This window comes from Amia ocellicauda, chromosome 3 (assembly GCF_036373705.1).
Source record: "Amia ocellicauda isolate fAmiCal2 chromosome 3, fAmiCal2.hap1, whole genome shotgun sequence".
In the NCBI taxonomy this organism is placed as follows: domain Eukaryota; kingdom Metazoa; phylum Chordata; class Actinopteri; order Amiiformes; family Amiidae; genus Amia; species Amia ocellicauda.
The window spans coordinates 1,330,860-1,350,583 of record NC_089852.1 but is presented as its reverse complement, the minus strand read 5'-3'; the positions used below and the strand labels follow the sequence as shown (position 1 = coordinate 1,350,583).

General features: G+C 48.7%; 1 protein-coding gene across 2 annotated transcripts; it reads left to right on the top strand.

Annotated features, from left to right (window-relative positions):
• Nucleotides 1-1,424: 1,424 nt before the first annotated feature.
• creld1b (CRELD disulfide isomerase 1b) lies at nt 1,425-7,039 on the top strand. 2 transcript variants are annotated; one of them, XM_066697622.1, is made up of 11 exons: nt 1,425-1,588; nt 2,759-2,909; nt 2,993-3,075; nt 3,189-3,299; nt 3,410-3,501; nt 3,618-3,797; nt 4,163-4,258; nt 4,511-4,594; nt 4,865-4,960; nt 5,289-5,432; nt 5,623-7,039. In XM_066697622.1, the coding sequence occupies exons 1-11, from the start codon at nt 1,542-1,544 to the stop codon at nt 5,841-5,843; spliced, it is 1,305 nt and encodes a 434-aa protein (XP_066553719.1). In that variant the 5' UTR covers nt 1,425-1,541; the 3' UTR covers nt 5,844-7,039. The 2 variants fall into 2 exon arrangements, with proteins under 2 accessions (XP_066553719.1, XP_066553720.1); XM_066697623.1 differs by having other exon boundaries at nt 1,427-1,615.
• Nucleotides 7,040-19,724: the final 12,685 nt, after the last annotated feature.

Sequence of the window (19,724 nt, the reverse complement as noted above, 5' to 3'; positions counted from 1 at the left end):
TGTGATTAGTGTTGGGGTCTGATTCCACTTATTATTATTATTATTATTATTATATTTCCTTATCCAAGGCGACTTAGAAGTATTACAGTATATCACAATAACATGAGCAAACCTGTTATTATACTACAGCTACACACCTGCTTCTACACACTATTATTGATGCACAATACTTCGATTACAAACTGATATTAGCCTGCAAACTACCATTACAAATAATACATATCCAATCATACACCGATCAGACATAACATTATGACCACCTGCCTAATATCATGTAGGTCCCCCTTTTGCCGCCAAAACAGCCCTGACCCGTCGAGGCATGGACTCCACTAGACCTCTGAAGGTGTGCTGTGGTATCTGGCACCAAGACGTTAGCAGCAGATCCTTTAAGTCCTGTAAGTTGTGAGGTGGGGCCTCCATGGATCGGACTTGTTTGTCCAGCACATCCCACAGATGATCGATTGGATTGAGATCTGGGGAATTTGGAGGCCAAGTCAACACCCTGAACTCGTGATTCATCAGACCAGGCCGCCTTCTTCCATTGCTCCATGGTCCAGTTCTGATGCTCACGTACCCATTGTAGGCGCTTTCGGCAGTGGACAGAGGTCAGCATGGGCACCCTGACTGGTCTGTGGCTACGCAGCCCCATACGCAACAAACTGCGATGCACTGTGTGTTCTGATACCTTTCTCTCAGAACCAGCATTCACTTTTTCAGCAATTTGAGCTACAGTAGCTCGTCTGTTGGATCGGACCACACGGGCCAGCCTTCGCTCCACACGTGCATCAGTGAGCCTTGGCCAACCATGACCCTGTCGCCGGTTCACCGCTTTTCCTTCCATGGACACTTTTGATAGGAACTGACCACTGCAGACCGGGAACACCCCACAAGAGCTGCAGTTTTGGAAATGCTCTGACCCAGTCGTCTAGCCATCACAATCTGGCCCTTGTCAAAGTCGCTCAGATCCTTACGCTGCCATTTTTCCTGCTTCTAACACATCAACTTTGAGGACAAAATGTTCACTTGCTGCCTAATATATCCCACCCACTGACAGGTGCCATGATAACGAGATTATCAGTGTTATTCACTTCACCTGTCAGTGGCCATAATGACATGGCTGATCGGTGTATATCATAAAGAAAGTACTTGCACATGCAAAGTATATTCAGATTATGTAGTTGTTATTATTGTTATTATTATTATTGAGTAAGTGAAATGTCCGGGGGTTAAGTCTCCTGGCTCGCCCTGCCCCGGACGGCTCTGGCAGTCCAGCTGTTTTTGGAGTAAACAGCTGCTCGGGCGGCGCCTTTCAAGTCCCATCGCAGGGGGCTGATTGGTCTAACGCCGCTGCAAGGCCCGCCCTTTCTGGGGGTACTCGGCGGACAGCGATTGGCCGACTGGTGTCCCAGCGGAGCGGGGCGTGGTCCCGCAGGCTGCAGCGCCGGACGGATTGAGGGACTGGGGAGAAGCGACGAGAAGCGCAACTGCGGAGGCTGAGCCGAGCCAAGCCGGCCTGGGATCTGGGTTTGTCTGCACGGTGCATGGGAAGCGGCCGCGCTGGTGGAGCCGGAGCCGAGCAGAACCGCCGGTCAGTGTCCGCGAACTGAGAGACGAGGTAGTGGAGTGCAGGATCACACGCTGCACACATCGCCGCATCACAGTGTCATCTACAGCAACACACACACACACACACACACACACACACACACACACACACACACACACACACACACACACACATACATGCACACACACACATACATGCACACACACACAGCTGGCATTGTTGGGATTATTAGGATTGCTGGTGCAGTAATAAACACGGATGCAGCCGCACTCCTGCACTGCTTTCAAAGCGGCGTCGCCGGCTAGTGACGCAGGTGTCAGCTGTATTTATGTAACGAACCGGATCAGAATAAACCATGTGCTTTACCGGCCAACTGGGGGACAGAGAGACAAACACAGCCAGACAGAGACAGGCAGACACAGAGAAGGGGTGAACGGGGAAGCAGAGACAGTCTCGTTAAAACAACTCGGGTTCTCCTGCCAATAAAGCACCTTGCACTGGCAGAGGGAGAGAGAGAGAGAGAGAGAGAGAGATGTATCTTGTGCATGTTTCAGTGGACTGCAGTGGGACAGAGGGGGTGATTGAGAGGCCAGGGATAGAATATGTTTACAACTCTCTCTCTCTCTCTCTCTCTCTCTCTCCTTCCTTCCTTCCTTCCAACTCCCTCCTCCCCTCTCCTTGTATCTCTCAGCCTCTGTGTCAGTAAATATCAGAACCTCATATCTCTCTTTCTCTCTGTGTAAAAACATTCTTCATTACACTATAGTGGAAATATGTGGACCTTGAAAACAGACGCTCTCTGTCTCTGTCCCTCTCTTTGTCTGCTCTCTCTCATTTCCCAATTCCCTCCTCTCCCGTCTCTCCTCTGTCTTGCCCCCTCTGCCCGTCTCTCTGTCAGTAGTGCTGCCAGGAGGGTCAGCGTGTCGGTCAGTTTGTGTTGCTGGGCTGTAGTGCTGATAGGGAGGACAATAGCTCCATTCTGCACACACTCACTCTCTCTCTCCATGCACTCACTCCCTCATCACTCTCTGCACACTCACAACACACACTTTCTCTCTCTGTCTGCACACACGCACTCTCACTTCACTCTCTCTCCCTAGACAGACACAATCTCACACGTTAATGGAGACGCACCTTTTTTGCTTCTGCGCACAAGGTTTGTTTTAACGCTGGCGTCCCGTCTCTCCTCAGTGCCCGTCTGTCCATGCGTCCGTCCGTGATGTTGCACCCCGCTCTGCCTGGCCTCCTGTGTCTGGCCCTGTGCTCTCTGCTGCCCCCTCAGGCTGTGGCGGTGACGGCACCCTGTGACACCTGCCGCCAGCTCACCAGCAGCTTCCTCCAGGTACCGCGTGTGTCACGGACGTGGGAGGGTATTGTTACTGTCTGCACTCTGACCCCTGAACTCCGACCTCTCTCTCCCACCAGGGGCTGGAGCACACAGCCAATAAGAACTTTGGGGGTGGGAACACGGCCTGGGAGGAGGAGAAGCTGGCCAAGTATGCCTTGAGGTGCGAGCCGCTGCCATTGGTCTGCAGTGCCTGTGTGGGTGTGGTTTGTGAACCATATTGGTGTTTTTTACACTGTTGTCACACACGTCCGTCTCTCCCTCCTCGGTGCGCAGTGAGACCAGGCTGCTGGAGATCGTGGAGTCGGCGTGTGAGAGCTCAGACTTCCAGTGCAACCGGCTGCTGGAGCAGATCGAGGACCAGGTGGAGACATGGTGGTTCCACAGGTCTGTCTCTGCCTCTGTGTGTCTGTCTGTCTGTCTGTGTCCCTCAGTGCTGTGCTCTGTGTCAGTGTGTGTCAGTGTGTGTGTCTCAGTGCTGTGCTGTGTGTGTTCAGGCAGCAGGAGGAGCCGGACCTGTTCGAGTGGCTCTGTATCGAGGAGCTGCGGCTGTGCTGCCCCCCCGGGACTTATGGCCCAGACTGCACAGGTACAGCACACACCTGACCGACTGACCGACCTCACAGGTACAGCACACACCTGACTGACTGACTGCACAGGTGTATTGATATAGTGATTGATCTCTGTCCCTCCCTCCCTCCACAGCGTGCCTGGCGGGTGACGGGGGCGTGTGCGGGGGCCTGGGCCGTTGCCAGGGCGATGGCACGCGGGGGGGCAGCGGGGAGTGCGTGTGCGACCCGGGCTACGCAGGCACACTCTGCCAGGACTGCGCAGAGGGACACTACCGACACACTCCGGCCAACCAGAGCAGCTCCATCTGCGCAGGTGATCTGAGCCCCCGCACTGCGTGACCGACTGACACACTGGCCGTCTCGCTGTCTGTCTGTGTTGCTGTGTCTCTTTGATCATCTCACGAGTATGTGTATGTATGTGTGTGTCAGTTTGTTTTTGCTCGTCTTTCTGACTGGTTGTCTTGTTTGTTCCTGTCTCTGACTGGCTGTTGATGTTTGTCTGTCTGTCTGTCTGTCTCTCTGCCTGTCTGTACCCATCAGCCATTAAGTTCACCCCCAGTCTTGTACATCTCCCCAGGTCCATCTGCCCGCTGTGTTGTTCATAAAGTAACGTATAACTCGATCCTATCCTGACTCTAACTTTTACTCTGTCCGTGTGTCCTCACGTGTCGTGTGTAGCGTGTTTCCACTCGTGTAAGCGCTGCACGGGGCCAGAGAACTACAGGTGTACCGAGTGCAAGGCGGGCTGGAGTCTCCATGACAGCAAGTGTGTGGGTGAGTGACTCTGCGCCGACTCCTCTGAGACACACGGGTTAACGGTGTTGCTTGGTGCACGTGTGTGTCTCGTGGTGTGGCTCGTGCGTCGTGTGTCTCTCGCGGTGTCACTGGGAGTGTGCCGCTTTGTGCATATAACTTAGTGAGTGATTGTGTGTGTGTGTGTTGCAGTCTGTGTTAAGCGTGTGTTACAGTGAGTCAGTGTGCAGTAGCGCCAGGGTGTGCTGTTGTGTCAGTGTGTCTGTGTTGCAGATATTGACGAGTGCGGAACGGAGCTCGGCCGCTGTCCCTCCAACACCTACTGCTTCAACACCGACGGCTCCTACGATTGCAGAGGTACTCTTTCCTTGATTTGAGGCCCTCGAGTTTGTCGCTCAGCTCCTCTGCCGTGATTGCGGTGTCTAGGGGGTTCTGATTGTCTTTAATACAGGGTTCTAAATGTTTACATTTTTTGCTGATGGTCAGAGTTGTCGGAATTTCTTTTTTGTTCTCTACTTTGTAAATGTTTTCCAAATGTTTCTTCTCTATCCCTGTGTCCCTTCTCACACTGTGTCCCTCTCTCTCTGTCTCTCCCCTCTCTGTCCCCGCCTCTCCCTCTCTCCACAGGGTGTGACCGGGCGTGTGTGGGCTGCATGGGCGCTGGCCCAGCCCGCTGTAAGAAGTGTGCCAGGGGGTACAGGCAGAGCGGCGCCAAGTGCCTGGGTGAGTCCCACCAACACCACAGCATTCAATTGATCGATCGGTCAGTTTGTATTTGGTGTTGTGGCGCTGTTTTCGCCCACAGAGACCGATGGGGGTGGGGAGCGGCGCGGCACCACAGCACGGGGAACGATGCTTTTAGAGGAGGGAGGGAGGGTGTGTGTGTATGTGTGTGTGTGACTTTACTCAGCTGCTGTTCAGTGTTTTGCTCTGGATGCCTTTGTTTAATTATAACACTTTCCCTCTCGCACACTCTCTCTCTCCCCCTCTCTCTCCGCCGCTCCCGCCCCCTCATCTCTACACCCTATTCATCCTCTATCCTCTGCCTCAGATGTGGATGAGTGCGCTGAGCGGGGGCTGGGGGCGTGTCCCGGTCTTAACGAGGCCTGTGTGAACGAGGACGGCTCGTTTCGCTGTGAATGTGCTGAGGGCTTCGTGCGCAAGGACACCATCTGCGTGGAGAACCTGCCGCCCTGTGAGTTACACAATTGCGCACACTGCAGCACCACTGTCGCAGGGGTACACACACTGCAGCGCACACTGCAGACACTGCCGCACCCCTGCGTACACTGCACACACTGCCGCAGGGGTGCACACATTGCATCGCACTCTGTCACACCCCTGCGCACACTGCACACCCCTCACACTAAGCGCTCTCTCCGCAGCGGGGCCGGAGCACGGGCTGTTCGAGGACATGACGGACGACGAGGTGCTGGTGCTGCAGCAGATGTTCTTCGGGGTGGTGATTTGCGCTCTGGCCACACTGGCCGCCAAGGGGGACATGGTCTTCACCGCCATCTTCATCGGTGCCGTGGCGGCCATGGCGGGCTACTGGATCAGCGAGAAGGGGGACCGTGTGCTGGACGGCTTCTTGCGGGGGCGCTAGAGAGTGGGGCGGGGGGGGGTTTCAAAGGGGGCTTCCAGTTCGGTATTTACCTTTCATGGTCCAGATGCATTTCACACAGGACTGTACCCCGGGGGACGAATGACATGGGGTAGTTCTGGGTCGTGGGGGGGGTGGGTAGTTACTGAAAACCAACACATTTCAGGTTATTGACTTTTCAGAGCATATCACACACACTGCAGTCAGGGCTGCCCCCCCATGGCTGCTCACTTCAGGGGGATGTTCCAAGAGGGGGGGCATTTTGGAGATTCTGCACTGATCTGGGAGAGCACTGTTTATTTGTTTTATTGTTACAATTTTTTTGCACATAAAGTGATGAATTCATGGAATAAGCTGTCCAGCTGCAGAGTGGATTTGTGCACTGGGACAGAGGTCCTGCTGAGAGACAGTCCAGTCCAGCAGGGTCTCGGCCCTGGTCCTGAGAGACACAGTCCAGTCCAGCAGGGTCTCGGCCCTGGTCCTGAGAGACACAGTCCAGTCCAGCAGGGTCTCAGCCCTGGTCCTGAGAGACACAGTCCAGTCCAGCAGGGTCTCCAGATGGCCGATTCTGCTGCACAAGAAATGTGCTTCATGTAATCGTATTCTCGCCATGTTTATGTAATTTTAAAAATGTTAAAAGTGTAGCCATAGAAACTGTCAGTCTGTCCCTCTGTATGTCTGTCTGTCCATCCGTCTGTTGGTCTGTCCCTCTGTCCATCCTCAGGTTTTGTACCCGTGTCAAACCGTCACACCCTGGTCTGAATCCGCTGTCCACCCTGTGCCAGTTTGCAGCCCCAGTCCCAAGCTCTCCTTCAAGATATCAATTGACTTCCTTCATGTCTCATGTATTTTGTGTTGAGGACGCTGCTGCTGTTTCATCCTTTCAGGAGAGAGGGGTGGGGGGCACTGCCCAGGTGTCGTTTATTGAATGGAACAAATTAGCTTAATTAAACTTAAAATCATATGTACGTAAATAATTCCAGGTACTGAAGCACTACTGATTTTAAGTTCTATATACATATAGAGGATGAGGGGGTCGTAGTGACTGGACAGTCCCTGTGTCGCTGCTCGCTGTGTTCCCTCCCTGTGTCACATGCTGTCCTCTTACCTGTACATCAGTCACAGTGTGAACGAGCGAGCCGCGTTGCCTGGAGACGCGGAGAACTGTCGCCACAATAAAGAGCAGCCGAGAAGCTTCACTCGCTTGTCAGCGTTTCACTTGTCCGTCTCTGTGTTTTTCTCCCCAGTGAATATTACGAACGCATTTACACCAAGGTGCTGCCAAAGGTTACAAATATAAATCTGCTATTAGTGTCATTATTCATAGTTTGTTTAGCTGAACAGCATCTTTGTTGGACGACAGAAGTTGTGTATGACTGTGCAGCGGTGTGTAGTTGTGTGTGTGTATTTGGGGCCTATTTGAGAGTGGGGTTGTAATGCAGCAGCTCTCTCTCCCTCAGATTCTCCTGTGGCCGACACACACCTCCATCAGCTGGGACAGGAGCAGAGAAGAGAGGGAGAGGAAGCAGGAGAGAGGGAGTATCAGAGTACAGTACTACAGCCCATATTGTATTGAGCATCAGTGCAGCCTAGTGTTGTCATTTTATAATTTACTAAACCAGTCCGGTCTGTACTCCCTCCGTCTGCAGTCCAGTGTGAATAAGCAGAGCCCAGTCCAGGAGGTACAGAACCAGTAGAGCAGTCTGTATTGCTCGTGGTCCGGCAGGTTACAGTGTATCAGACCCTGCCTTATTACCTATTTCAGCTCATTATCCCGTTAAGTAATGAGTGAACAGGTGTGAGAGGTGCGGTGTTGTACCTGTCCTCCTCTGTCTCCGCACTGCAGTCGATGAATACTGTTTATTGGGTTAAGTATTTTACATTTACTTTAATAAAAACAATTCAATTTTTTTAATACTTATGATTAAAATCATTTAAAATATCAGTCCTTAAAATCACTTAAAAAAATTTAAAATCTGTGATTTAACAAGGAACAAAACAATTAACTTAAAAAAACGTGCTCAAATCAACAAAACAAACGTGATAAAAGCAAAAACTGCACACCAACAAAAGGGTCAAATACATTGAAAATAACTGAAAATGCATTGAACAAAATAAAGAAACAATTAAAAAGTAAAAATAAAAATAAAAAACAAACAAAAAAAGTCCAATGCATTTTAAATTAAACCCAAAACGGTCAATGTATTTGACAACAAAATATAACAAAACTATACCAAAAACACCCTGAACAATGTGATTTAAAAACAACTAAATCTTTAAAAACAATTAAGATTCCTTTTTTAAAATCTTTTTAAAAACAATCATCCGTAAAATCTTTAAAAGATCTTGGACTCGGGCTCCAGCAGGGGGAACTAACCGTCCCCGGAGGTGGGTCCCATCATGGGATCCTGAGCTCCCCCAGATCTTGTATACGCCAGTTCTTGTAGGCTTCCTCCTTGCCCCTCTGATGGACCTCCAGATTGACATAGTCTCTTACAAACACCATGCCCCTCCGCGCGATGACAATCGGGTCCAGCTCCTGCTTATTGAACAAACAGATGTTCCGTCCCTCCCACAGTGCCTGCTTCACTGCGCAGACGACACGCCACCAGCACCTCAGGGTAGATGTTGATATTCCCCTGGCCGGACCGTACAGGATCTGCTGGGCGGTTGCCCGCGCAGGAACGGGAAACCTGTGGAGGAACGGAGAAAACAGGAGCCAGACCCTGTGGGCGGAGGGGCACTCACTAAAGATGTGAGCCTCCGTCTCCTTCCCCAGGCAACCCTTATAGGGGCAGGTGTCATAAGGAGCTATGCCCCTTCTGTGCATGAACACTCGGGTGGGGAGACATCTTTCTGCGTGTTCGTGAGGCAAACGTGCGTAGCGTTAGCCCAGATAAACTGGCAGGTTTCGGGAGGGAAATCTTCTATCCGGCTGGTCTCCTGGGTAGATCTCATCTGGCTACAGATGGTCTTGTAATCCCAGGAGGCCAGCACGACTTTATGGAGGCCTACTTCGAGCGCAAAGGCTCGGAGCGCCCTGTAGAACGGCGGGGGATCCCACGAGTGCGGCCTGGTGTTATCCATGGCGCAGAGGCCGAATGGTCTCAGGCTGCTGGCAAAATAAAAGCGGTTCATAAAACTCACTTTCTTGCCAGCAGCCTGGATGTTCTTTACCACATAGGCCAGCCCCTGCGCCTTTATCAGCCGCACAACGTCCGGGACCCCCCTGCCTCCATCCAGGGTACCCTTCACCATCTGTACTCTTTTCAGCCTCTCCATTTTGCTCCCCCAGACAAACCGAAATATAATTCGGGTCACTAATTTTGCGATGACCTTGTCTGGGGGGAAGATCATTCCTACGTAGAGGAGTATCGGGAAGAGGATGGCCTTTACGACCAGCACCTTACCAGCCATCGTCAAGGTCCTTGTGCTCCAGCCATGGATTTTCCTTTGGACCTTTGCTATGGCCTCCTCCCAGCTCCGGGTGCCCGTGTTGGTCCCGTCGATCGTGATCCCCAGAACCTTGATAGACGGCTTCACAGGGAACACGGTCGGCGGGCCCCGGCCGACAGGCCATGCCCTGGAGAGGTAGACCTCGCTCTTGGCCTTGTTCACAGCGGCCCCCGTCGCCCTGCAGAAGCCGTCCAGCAGTTCCTCGACCCTGGCCACGGACGGAGCGTCCGTGCAGACCACGGCCACGTCGTCCATATAGGCCAGGGCCTTCAGTTGCTCTCCGCCGGAACCCGGGAGATGGAAACCTGTCACCCAGACGTCCCGGCGGATCGCCTGCATGAACGGCTCCAAGCAGAGGACGTACAGCAGGGCCGACAGGGGACATCCCTGCCGGACCCCCGACCTGACCGGAAATGGTTCGGTCAGGTGGCGGTTCACAAGGACCCTGCTGCTTAGGCCGCTGTAGATGATCTTGACCCACTTCCTCAGGCCAAGAGCGAGACCCATCCTCTCCATGACAAGCTGCAGGTATTCGTGGCCCACTCTATCGAAGGCTTTCTCCTGGTCCAAGCTGATTAGGACCAGGGGAAGCCCTCTCTCGTTCGAGTAGGCCACGACATCCCTGAGCAGCATGGCGTTGTCGGCCGCCGATCTCCCCCGGGCACCACAGACCTGGTCGGGACCCACGACTTGAGGGAGTGGCCGCTGCAGCCGGAGCGTCAGTGCTTTGGCCAGTATCTTGTAGTCGGTGCACAGGAGGCTGACTGGCCGCCAGTTCCTCAGATCTTTTGGGTCTCCCTTCTTGTGAAGAAGGGAGAGGATACTCTTCTTCATCGAAGGGGCCAATCTGCCCTCTCTGTACATCGACCCCAGGACCTGGCCCAGATCTTCCTTAAGCACCTCCCAAAAGATCTTATAGAACTCAGCAGGGATCCCGTCGGGACCCGGTGTCCTTCCAGAGTTAAGACTCTTTATCACCTGGGAGAGTTCAGTGGTGGTGATCTCTGGATCCTCCTCGTCCCCCTCATTGCGGGACTCCAACAGGGACAGAAGCCTCTCGCGAGCTTTCCGTTTCCCCAGCTGAATGAAGTAGCCCTTGGTTCTTTTCTTCATCATCTCCCACCACTCTATGGGAGAATCAAAAAGGTCCTTCAGGGTCCTCCACTCCTCGAGGCGTCTGCTAAAGGTCTTAATCACACGAGGGTCATCGAGCAGAGAGGTGTTGAGCTTCCAGACCCCAGGCCCCGACTCCCGTGTGCTCGGAATGAGCACCTCTGTCGTCAGGAGTCTGTGGTCTGAAAAGAAGACCGCCTCCGAAGACATGGCGGTCCTCTCCAGTGGCTTACTGAGGACGGCAGTCGATGAATAGTGAATGAACGACACACTAAGCAGAGGAGCTGAACCCATCTCACCTGTCTGACAGATAGTTACGCTGGCCAGATAGACGGACGGCAGTGCCAGGAGGGTGACCAGGTACCGGTGCCACTTGGGGGGGCTGTGCGGAACATTGACCCACTCACGGGCGTGCGGTGCAGATACACCCCCGCTGAGCGAGAGAGACGGAGGGGAATAACCGGAACATACATACAATATTCATTAATATACTGAGAGCAGGGCAGCACAGTCCCTGAGCACCTGTCGGCGTTGGCTCATGGCACACTGTTCAGACACACACACACTGCACCCTGCTAGCCCCACCCCCTTCATCATAAATGAAACGATTCATACAGTAGAAGGGAAATGGTGAGATTAGTCATGTACACTACAGCTCAAAAGTTTTAGAACACCCCCATGTTTCCAGTTTTTATTGAAATGTAAGCAAGTCCAGTGAATAACCTGAAATGGTACAAAGGTAAGTGGTAAACTGCCAGAGGTTACAAAAACAATGTGTAGGTTACCAAAAACTGAAAAATAATGTCAATTTCAGAGTTATACACTGTGTTACTACACCCTCTTAAGCATTGTTTGGCAGTGTGACGCAGCTCCTGTGCATAGCAGTGACACTGTATTCTTACAATTTGCTCATTATTTGAAAGCTTATTCTCTTGGCTCCCAGCGTGTTTCATTCTCAAACACCTCCGCCACCCCCTTCATTCAGAGCCTAGGGGTAACCGCGCAGTCTGCTGGGGGGTCTCAATCAGATGGTCACAGTTCACTCAGTTTCGATCAGATTTCTTTGAAAATAGGCTTATCCAGTATATCCAGTATATATTATTTGATGTTCTATCAAACACAGAGAAGTTCAGATCCAATTATCTAAAATCGTTGTGTATTAGTACACTGTAAACAGTTTTCCATCTTGACATTGTGAGCTCTCTACGGGTGTGTGTTGCTTCTACCAACACGTGGATGGTCTTGTTTTGATCAGTAGACTGGTTCCAGAATGTCATAATTGTCAATATTTTCTGAGATTTTGTATTCCTGCTCAGACCAAGTGTCCCCTCACTCCCCCATTAAATTTTGTTCAACAAAATGATTCCATGATTTTTTTTTATCTCCAATTGTTTATTTGTTCTATGCTTTAATTTCAGAGTATTTCAATAAAAACTGGAAAAATGAGGTGTTCTAAAACTTTTGACCAGTAGCGTATGTAACCTGTTTAACAGGCATGTGCCACGTGTGCAGTGTGTAAAACACAGGCTTTTAGTGTGGATTAATATAAATAAAACACATGCAGAACATAGATTTTGAGCTTTGGCCCATGCAGAACACATACATGTTTTAATATGTCCACCCTCCCGTGGTTCATCTCCGGAAGTACTGGCCTAGTCCAGTGCTTGGCTCTGGGTCTGAACAGGCACGCACATGGACAATACTGTAGTTAATTTAGTGGATGAAATGATGAAAGAGGGTTTTGATTTTGTCCCCAAAATGAAATGCAACATTTACTTTTTGTGCACAAAATAAATTTTTCCTCACATCATTTTGTGGACATGATGCACTCATTGAAATTGAACACGTATCTATTTTTTAAATCGCCATTTCAAACAGTCAATAACTCCCAGTGCAGCAGACCGACCAAACTGAAAACCAGCCAATATTCGATTAAATAAATAAAGTTAAAATATCTGGAGCTGATAAACAATCAGGGGGTCCTGATTCTCCTTTGATAGAGGAGATAAATCCACTACACTTTAGGTAACAGTTGCATGAAGGGACAGGCTTCAGTTAAGGTGGGATCGAGGTGTCCTGCCCGCTTTTTTAAATCAGTCAAGTCGAACTCCCGATTTATTATTTAAATAATATCAAATATCACAATATAAAGCACTTAATGGTTTAGCTCCTGTGAACAGTGATTGTGCCTCCCCCCTCAAGAATTCAGAAAAAACTAAAAAACTAAAACAGAAGAAGGTGTGTAAACACTACATCAGACAACCCTGCAGGTCACTGTCCTCTGGGCCTTGGCCGGTGGCACATATCAACAAATGAGTGAAGTGTGTGTCTTGGTCACAAGTTGTGTAAATTAGATGTTTAGGAGTTTCTCATCTGTTTCCCAGGTTTACAAGACGATCCTGTTGTAAATGATACTCTGAGACCCAGTCTACACTCTGCGTTTAAACTGAATTGGTGTCTTTTAACAGACCTGGAAGAGCTCCATACGGCCATGCTGTGTGCCACGCTCTGTGTGCTGCTGCTCTTCTGGGCCCCTGTGGCCCCGGGTCCCTCCGCGCCATGGAAGAGGGACACAGGTCAGGTAAGGGAGTGGAGGCAGATGTGGGGTGAGAGTCGGGGAGACATGGAGGGCAGGGGGACGCATATGGACACTGGCTGAGAGAGAGAGAGAGAGAGAGAGACAGAGAAAGGGTGATACAGAGATATGGAGATGGATAGAGGCAGACAGAAAAAAGGACAAAGAGAGAGAAGGGGCAATGGACTGAGAGAGAGATGAATATAGAGTGACAGACAAAGAGAAAGAGAAAGAGGAAGGGAGACGTAATGTGTTTCTCTTGCTGCTGTTTGGCTACTTTGACACAACAATGATTTTAGATACAGTTTTTTACAGTCACTTCGGCACTAATTTCAGAACCTTGATGTCATTTTTCAAAACTCTAGACACAAAACTCAAAACAGTCATCACTTGTAACACAGGCTGTCCAATGTCCAAACATTGCATTGTGCATTCATATCTTTAAAGAAACCTTGCACTTGCAAAATCATTGGTTAAAATAACTAATTTATCATGAAATACCACAGGAACATTAATATAGATCACCCACACACAAGATACCAATAGTTTCACTGTGTAGTTGTTCGTACAATCATTAACTATTGTAGTACAAAATATGTGATACATGTTTCATTATGGTAGTACATATAAATACATCAGTGTAAAAGGACTAGTAGAGAGAATACTACAGACACAGTGGAATCATTGAACAAAATCTGAAATTTATTGATGAAATACAATAGAATCACAACATAGGTTTCTTTGAATCAAAGCAAAAATAAATAGTTACAAAAAAGAAAAAAAAACGACAGTAAAACATCCACTGCCGTGTTCCTCACCTGGCTTACTGTAAAAAGCAAAACAAAGGATTGATTACTGTTCTTCTATATTTCCATAACCCTGTCTTGTGGATATGTCCATAGGTTCTCATCCACATCACAATGCATGTGTTCATTAGCCAAACATCATGGGAAGAGTCTTCGGGCATGGCGCATCCACACCTGACACTGGTCTGCCGTGATGTCATTGCATGCGTCATCCATGGCCTGGAGAAGGGTGACTTGTTCGTGAGGGCGCCTGTGATATACCTTCCACCTCCATGTTGAGAAAAATTCCTCAATTGGGTTAAGGAAAGGAGAGTATGGGGGTAAGTACAGGGTGGTAAATTGTGGATGGGCCTGAAACCATGCTTGCACCATTTGAGCATGGTGGAACCTGACATTATCCCACACAGTGACATAGGTCACACCATCAGCTCTACAGACCTGATTTAGCTCATCAAGGAAGGTTACAAGGAGAGCTGCATCATATGATCCAATACAAGGTCTGCGTCCCACCACACCATCTTCCGATATAGCTGCACACATGGTGATGTTGGCCCCACGTTGTCCAGGGATTGGATGATTGCCCGCTGGCCAATGAAATTCCGACCTCTTCTCCTTGTCTTGACCAAGGTGAAGCCTGCCTCATCCAAAAAGATGAATTTATGATGGTTTTCGTCAGCATCCAGCTCCGTCACCCTCTAAAAAGACATTTTGGAAAGAGAATTACTGATTACAATGATGTAGAATTTTTTGGGAATTTTGTACAACAGGCATCTTGAAACTGAACATACCTGAACATACTCAGCCCTCAGCTGCTTCACTCTGTCTGCATTTCTTTCAAAAGGCACATGATATCGCTGTTTTAGAGACACCTGCTGCCATCTCAGCATGCGTGCAATAGTCGGCAAACTTATGGCTTCCACATTGTTGAACATGTCATCATTGTCCAAGATGTGCTGCCGAATATCCGTAAGGCGAATATCATTTCTGTCCCGAACCAAACTGACCACAGCTGCTCTTGTTGGTCAGTCAGAATTTTGCCTCTGCCTCCCCTATTTGGCCTCATCTCTATTCTGCACGGAAATTACAGTGAGAACACATTCAGTCACATCACCCACTTTGTGGTACACATTGGCATGCAGTATACAGTCATTTGACAGTTGAGAGTAGTCTAGTGTTTAGTGCATGCTGAAGACTTACCAGTTCTCATTATGGAAACTTCTGATGATTGAGGCCACGGTTGATCTTCTGAGGTCTGGTTGAATCATTGTAGCTGCCTCAGTCATTGTCATGCCATGATTTACGACATGGTCTACAACTATAGCTCGGATTTCACTGGACACTCTTTGCTGTTGCTGCCGCTGTCTTGGTCCATGGCCTCTCAAATGAGGCCCATGGCCACCTCTCTGGTGAGGCCTAAGCCCTCCTCTATGACGAGGCCCACGACCACCTCTCAGAAGGGGTGCTTGTCCCCTGCCATTCCTTTGACCACCACGTCTTCCTCGTCTTCCTCGTCTTCATCCTCCCACTGCTTGACCTCTGTTGTGACCTGGATCACCTGTCGGCTCCATGTTATCGCTGTGTTGTTGAGGTTGATCCACTCATTTCACTATACACTCACCTAAAGGATTATTAGGAACACCTGTTCAATTTCTCATTAATGCAATTATCTAATCAACCAATCACATGGCAGTTGCTTCAATGCATTTAGGGGTGTGGTCCTGGTCAAGACAATCTCCTGAACTCCAAACTGAATGTCTGAATGGGAAAGAAAGGTGATTTAAGCAATTTTGAGCGTGGCATGGTTGTTGGTGCCAGACGGGCCGGTCTGAGTATTTCACAATCTGCTCAGTTACTGGGATTTTCACGCACAACCATTTCTAGGGTTTACAAAGAATGGTGTGAAAAGGGAAAAACATCCAGTATGCGGCAGTCCTGTGGGCGAAAATGCCTTGTTGATGCTAGAGGTCAGAGGAGAATGGGCCGACTGATTCAAGCTGATAGAAGAGCAACTTTGACTGAAATAACCACTCGTTACAACCGAGGTATGCAGCAAAGCATTTGTGAAGCCACAACACGTACAACCTTGAGGCGGATGGGCTACAACAGCAGAAGACCCCACCGGGTACCACTCATCTCCACTACAAATAGGAAAAAGAGGCTACAATTTGCACAAGCTCACCAAAATTGGACAGTTGAAGACTGGAAAAATGTTGCCTGGTCTGATGAGTCTCGATTTCTGTTGAGACATTCAGATGGTAGAGTCCTCTCAAGGAGGACCGAAGGCACGGGAGCTAAGGACCCAGGTGCAGCACTCGTAGAGGCGGCTGACAGGACAAAAGGGCTAGACAAGGATGTAGTCGAGTTCACGGGCCTTGGTCAGGAATGCGAGGAGCAAGGAGCGAGGAGCGAGTCTAGGTGAAGCAGGTAGAACTGACAACACTTCGCCCAGAGTGAGGGCAGAGAGGGGTTTAAGAAGGGGATCAGAAACTGGAAAGGCTGGAAAGAGATCTTAAGAAAGGGATCAGGAAAGCAAAGAGGGAAATAGAAAGAAACTAATGCAAAGAGCTTTTTTCAATATTACAACAGACAGAGGTCAATAAAGGAGGAAGTGAAACAGATAAAGGGCAAAAAGGGAGGTATCTTGGAAAACGAACAAGATGTGGCAAATGTTCTAAATGAGTATTTCACAGAGGTCTTTACAAAAGAAAAGACAGATAACATGCCACGGGTTAATAATCAGTCCAGTCAAACCCTAAGAGAGATCAGGATAAAGGAGGAGGAGGTACTAAAGGGACTAGCAGAATTAAAAACAAACAAATCACCTGGGCCAGATGGGATATTTCCAACAGTACTTAAAGAAATTAGGGAAATTATTTATAGGCCGCTAACTCAAATATTCCAAATGACACTTAGAACAGGGGATGTGCCAACTGACTGGAAGAGAGCAAATGTCATCCCAATCCACAAGAAAGGGGACAAAACTGAGCCAGGAAATTACAGACCAATCAGTCTCACCTGCATCACCTGCGAAATGTTGGAGAAAATGATTAGACAGAAAATAGAGGAGCATCTTCATGAAAACCATATTCTTGGAGATAGTCAACATGGGTTTAGACGAGGCAGATCATGTCTTACTAATTTATTCGAATTTTTTGAACACGCAACTGCAGCTGTAGATTATGTGAAAGCATATGATATGATATACTTAGATTTTCAGAAAGTTTTTCATAAGGTTCTTGGAAGCTGTATGTGACGGGAGACTTTGACAGGGGAGAAGGACTCAGGCGCAGAGAGAAAGAATGGCCAGGAAAACAAAGGGTCGTGGGCCAGCAACAGGAACAAGCGAGGTGAGACTAGAGCTAGAGTAGAGGTCAGTAATTCGGTCAGCAAAGGTCTAAACACTATTGGGGCAATGCACATAGAAAAGGCTCGGAAATTAAACTGGATTGTTTGTCAGATTTCGCGAGGATGTCTGGGAATGGAGGGGTATGAATGGAGATGGACATGGCAGGGTTAACTGGGAACAGTTGTGCTGAATGATATGAGCGAATGAACCGATCAAGTTGAAGGTGAACAGCAAATCAAAACGTGGACAATGGTTACCTCTGGTGGCAAGCCACGAGAATTCAGGGCGAAGTCATCACAGTACCCCCCTCCCGACTAGCGGCTCTAGCCACCACAGTCTCTCTTCTGACCACGGGGTTGACCACGGGGTTGGGGTGCAGGATAGGTAGGATGGGCTTGATGGAACTCCTGGATGAGGGAAGGATCCAGGATGTCAGACCCAAGAGCGCTCTTCCAGTCCATATCCCTCCCAATCAACCAAGTACTGTAAGCGACCCCCTCTGTGACGGGAATGGAGCAGGGACTTCAGTATATATGCTGGACCATCCTCAAGGTCCAAGGGAGGAGGAAGAGCAGGAGGAGGAGGAGGAGATTGGCTAGGGTCAGCGGACTGAGTGAGGGAGTACATAGGATCCGAAACCACAGGCTTCAAGGGTGAAACATGAAATGTGGGTGAAATCCAATAATGCGGTGGTGACTGGAGGCCGTAAGCAACAGGGTTAAAGCAGCACAGCACCTCGAATGTACCGATGTAGCGAAATGCTATACTATCTGGTTTGGTACAGGAAACAGACTTCTCCCCTTTTGGCCTAGTTCCCTAAAATTCCAAGGGGCTGCTAGCACTAATTACTTGAGCCACAGTACAATGTCCAGGGTACCTGTCCTCTGATTGGCTCCTAGCCAAATTCCAAAGAGACCCAGGAGTTGGGTTTCATCTTGATATATTTGTATCACGCACCCAACTCATGGTGGTGGCAAGATGTTATTGGTTAAAAATAAACCTTATAAAAGAAGAAGGGGAAAAAGAGAGAAGAGGAAAGAGAAGATGGAAACAACAACAAGAAGAAGAGCAGGAGGAAGAGAGAGAGGGACATCTGCTGCTTGCCTGACCAGACTGACCTAAGCTGCCCTGTGAGGAGAAGAGTAGAATAAGGCTAGTATCCTATCCTTTCTGTATCCCAACAAAAGCTTAATATTACTTATTTTCAGTAATATAATTGAATGAAATTAGTTTTCTATTTCTGTCACAAATAAATGATTATTGCACATCTGTGACTTGACTGCGTCTTCCCTCTAAAAGAATCTTAAAAGAGAAACCGATTGACCAATGAGTTTCCAGTTCAACTATTTTTTTAGATTGACTGAAAAACCAAGCATATACTTTTCTCTTACAGGGGACTTAATTTCTTTGAAGGGAGCCGAAGCCTTATGTCTGGGTTGGAGAGCCACACCTCCTGTCCTGGTCGATACTGTGGAGCCGGACGCCGATGTCGATGTGTCTGCTTGTGTCACGTGTGGGGCGTGACAAGCCATTTGCAGTCAATTGATCACTTTTTACTTTTTATCTATCATGATTTATTTTCACTTAATTACTGGTTTTGTGCACTGATTTGGTTTTCACGATTGCTTTGTTTATGAAGTATGTTTCTTTTACTTCTATATTGTTTATATTTTTGTGGTTCATTGGTGATTGGGTTAATTAGTGGTTTATTTGATTGATTGTTTTGGTTAAGCGCATGCCGCCGGGTTGCATTCCACATGGACTTACTCAGTGATTGCCTTCACCTGTACCCCAACCTCTCTTGATAGTATTTAAACCCAGAGATATGGTCAGTCGGTGCGCAAAATTATTGAAAAAATTACATTGGAGTTTGTGCAATTGGAGACTTGATATTATTACTTGTTCTTACCTGCAGTCTCGTCGGGGTCCCAGTTGGCCGACGGGTACCGGCACTACCGAACAGAGACTTGGGTATATCCTCGGAGGAGAAGGGGGACTTTATCCTGCATTACTGCACTTTCCTGCGAATGAGAGACTGTAAACCTGGTTGCTGCTATTTGTATTTTATACAAGGAAATTGGGTTTTATCTATTTGTAGTTAGCTCTTTTTCTTATTTTCTTTTGTGTTTCATCTACTGCCTGGACATCCAGGTTCCTCAGTTCATGGAAACAACGGCGGCTGGTAACCAAGGACTCACTGGAATGGAGTAGGACCAGTGGAGGAACTAATGAATGAGTTCTGGGTGTTCTCTGCCCAGGATAGAAATCTGTTGCAGTCGTGCTGATTGTGACAGCAATAGGTATGTAGGAACCTCCTGATTTCTTGATGAAGGTGCTCGATCTGTCTGTTGGATTGGGGATGGTAACCAGATATAAGACTGACAGAAACACTCAGTGCCTTAAAGAAAGCAGACCATACCTTGGTTGGTGACTATATCTTCAGGTAACCCATATAGGAGTTCAACTGTGTCCAGTGCTGTGGGGAGACCCTTCAGAGGATTTAGTTTACAGGCTTTGGAGAAATGATCTACAGCAACTAATATGGTTTTCAATAGCACAAAAGCGTTAACGGCTGAATCCGTCCAACG

What these genes read in the sequence shown, in the direction of transcription:
- creld1b (XM_066697622.1), top strand. Translation starts at nt 1,542, where the DNA reads ATGGGAAGCGGCCGCGCTGGTGGAGCCGGAGCCGAGCAGAACCGCCG. An exon ending in CTGGCCAAGTATGCCTTGAG is followed by an intron (nt 3,076 to 3,188) that starts GTGCGAGCCGCT and finishes CTCGGTGCGCAG; the next exon opens with TGAGACCAGGCTGCTGGAGA. An exon ending in TTATGGCCCAGACTGCACAG is followed by an intron (nt 3,502 to 3,617) that starts GTACAGCACACA and finishes CTCCCTCCACAG; the next exon opens with CGTGCCTGGCGGGTGACGGG.